Source organism: Mesitornis unicolor, unplaced genomic scaffold (genome assembly GCF_000695765.1).
Source record: "Mesitornis unicolor isolate BGI_N332 unplaced genomic scaffold, ASM69576v1 scaffold7523, whole genome shotgun sequence".
NCBI classification, from domain to species: domain Eukaryota; kingdom Metazoa; phylum Chordata; class Aves; order Mesitornithiformes; family Mesitornithidae; genus Mesitornis; species Mesitornis unicolor.
In genome coordinates, this window is record NW_010173891.1 from 1 (window position 1) to 3,063 (window position 3,063).

Sequence of the window (3,063 nt, forward strand, 5' to 3'; positions counted from 1 at the left end):
CAACTCCTAACATTCTGTGATTCTGTGTGAAATAAGGCTGTTTATTTCTCAGAAATTATCCTGTATTGGCAATTTTTGTCTTTCTGGGTACGCAGCTTAACAGTGAGATTTGAGTGACACATAAAGCATCTGCAGATGCTGCTGAAGTCTCTAGGACCTGAGCCTTGGAAATATAGAAATATAGCAATAAGAACTGAACGAATCTTTGACATCTCAAATTGCCAATAAACACGTTCATTTTGAATCATTCAGCAGCTAAAATGAACAAAATCAAAGCCCAGTGCATGTTCCTTGGTATGTGAGGTCAGTATTAAAAACATGGCAGCCAGGACTGCCCTACGGTAATTTCGAGTTTGGCAAAATATGAAGGACTCATACTGCATAACATTTATCTGAATGTCAAGATGGAATGCTGGTTGGAGTGGATGCTTTTGGGGATTCATATGATTTCTTGGTTTGGTTTTGGTTTTGGTTTTGTTTTTTTTTTCCACTGATATCAGCAAAAAAAAGCCATCATTGGTGCACTTCATCAGATTAGCTATAGGAGTAAAAATAATCATGCAGGTATTGTAACAGGTCTTATATACTGGGTGTATATTATCTTTGCTGTCGACTCTAAGATCTATGCTGCCGCATTTGTGTGGCTGTTGCTAAATGAACTGACCCAATCAATGTTAGTGAAGGTCTAACTACACAGTATACAGTCTCTGAACAGTTCAGGAGGGTTTTGTTATGCCTTGTGCAAAGAGATACCATTGATAATTCTTATGAGCAGGATGGGACTATCTGGTACCTGAATATCGTAACTTAAAAGTCAAAGGGCAAAATATTGGTCTCCCTTAAAGCTAGTGGAAGTTTTGCTGTCAACTTCAACAAACCTAGGATTTCTTCCTTAATTCTGTAACCTTGGTGTTCAGAGAGGAGGGAATTGCACTGTACTTTTACTTCTTGTGGATCCGCCAAGACTCCATATTCTAGGAGTTTTTAAATTATGTTTTTTTTACTCTGATTATATTTTGTGGGAAACTAAATTGAAAGTGTACTTAAGCACCCCAGAGACCTGCTCTGATGAACTCCATCAGGAGAAGCTGAACATCTGCTTGGTGCTCAGACATAGCTTTAGCAGAACTCCTAATTGTTCAAAAGAAATTATAGAAAACCTGTTTGCTTTTAAGTTTCAAACCTCATCACTTAGACTTTAAATTATAATGTCCTTACATACAAATAAAAGAAAGTAGAAAACTCAATACAGAATGTTTACCACCTAGACAGAAAGTATATAAAAGAGGAAGGGAAAGAAAATAAAGCATTTTTGCAATTTTAGGGTGGATTGACACAAAGGAGAATTCAAAACTGAATTCTGGAATATAACGAAAGTGTGTATCATACTAACATGAAGAGGTTGAACGGTGATTGTGTTGTCTCAACAAACACCTGATTTTAGTTGTATTTCACATGTGAAAAGAAATGGACTTTATGGTAAATAGATTTTTTTCATTTCAATTAATATTTTTTACCATAAGGAAAATGTGCGATATTGGTGTGGAAATCTGTGTGTTATGTTTACTCAAATAAAGATAAAACTTTGCTGCAAACTTTTAAATATAATAAAATGCATTTAATAGCAATCTTTTGTGGTATCATCATTATTTATGGACATAACATTCAAAGTATGGAAATTCATTTGTGGATCAAAATGATCATAAAAACAGTAACCCAAAGAACCTTATAAACACGTCAACACCCATCATTTATCACAGATGGCTCATACCAATGTAAAAAACATATAAAATGTAGTATAATTCTCAACATATGGTTTACTTTGTTGCATTGTTCCTACATATTATTTGTGTTAAAATCCAGGAAATTATATTATGAAGAGGAGCTTACTTTTGTTTATTAAACTAAAGCACTGGTTAAAGTCATTTTTTTCCTGCAATGAACATATACCAACAGTGATTAAAAAATAAACATTTATTTACAAAATATTGATGCATACATATTACACAAGTCAGATATATCAAAGTGGTTTTTTTTAAACAATATCTGTAGCAACCAACTATTTGCATTGGTTTATCATAGTGCAAACGGTAATGTTGCAAAGGCAGGTTATGTCGTGGGATTATGATTTGAATGGTAGCTTTCTCTGCTGCCTTTTGTTTCACTACATGTAGAAAACTATTCCCTTGCATTTAAAAAATATCTGTTTCTTGCGAATGTTGAATAATGTACCTGAGGATAGGGCAAATTCGTTATTATTCTAAATTCTTTCACTTAGATAACTATCTCTCTATTTACTCAGCCTGCTTACGTAGCACCATTGCCATTGATTACTAACATACTAATGAGAAAAAGGAATGGAAACACGCTAAATACACAATGCCATCCCTAGTTTAAGGATTTGTCCGTTTATGTGGAATTTCATCTGATACGTTTCACGATTCTGCACTATATCTTCAAGTGTTTAAGGATGACTCTGGTGTTATTGTGTAGTGTACAAGTTACCAGTGTAAGTTTTTCTATAAATACAATATTAAGTGAAGCTGTGAAGAAATGGACTTAAAAGCCCGTGCCTTCCATCCTCAGATGAGAAGGAGCTTGCTTCTGATTACCAACGTCTATTAAAACCTGCATATGAATTTGCATCTGAATGACTGAATATTGATTCCCTCACAATGTAAGAACTTCATGTGTTAAGTCCGGTGATTTTGATTGTAGCTTTTCTTTTTTCACTGGCTCTAAGGTAACTATATCGTCCTTTAGTTCACATTCTGCTGCTGGTGCTGCACTAAATCTGTATGATAGCCTATCATACAGCATACAGGATGTCGGCAATGCCTAGCGTACGTAACTTCACAGTTTCGAAGACTGGTGAGGGGTTATAACTTTCTTGTTTTGGTTGCTTCCACAATTTCTGAAGCAGTAGATCTCACATCGATTTCATGAGCACCCGCAGCGATCTACAACCATGGCTGGTATCTTGCCATATATGATTTGTTCTTTCCCGTTGAAGTACAGCATGTTTATGGGGGACATCTTGGTAGGCGTGCAGCAAGGGCCTGC

At 35.4% G+C, this 3,063-nt stretch overlaps 1 protein-coding gene across 1 annotated transcript in view; it reads right to left on the reverse strand.

Moving 5' to 3' along the window:
* Positions 1 to 2,940: 2,940 nt before the first annotated feature.
* LOC104537853 (growth/differentiation factor 8-like) overlaps positions 2,941 to 3,063 on the reverse strand; it is a 5,507-nt gene continuing 5,384 nt past the window's right edge. Inside the window, 1 exon segment of the mRNA XM_010180866.1 lies at positions 2,941 to 3,063. This exon segment is cut by the window's right edge and continues 12 nt beyond it. Coding sequence (XP_010179168.1) covers positions 2,941 to 3,063 — 123 coding nt within the window.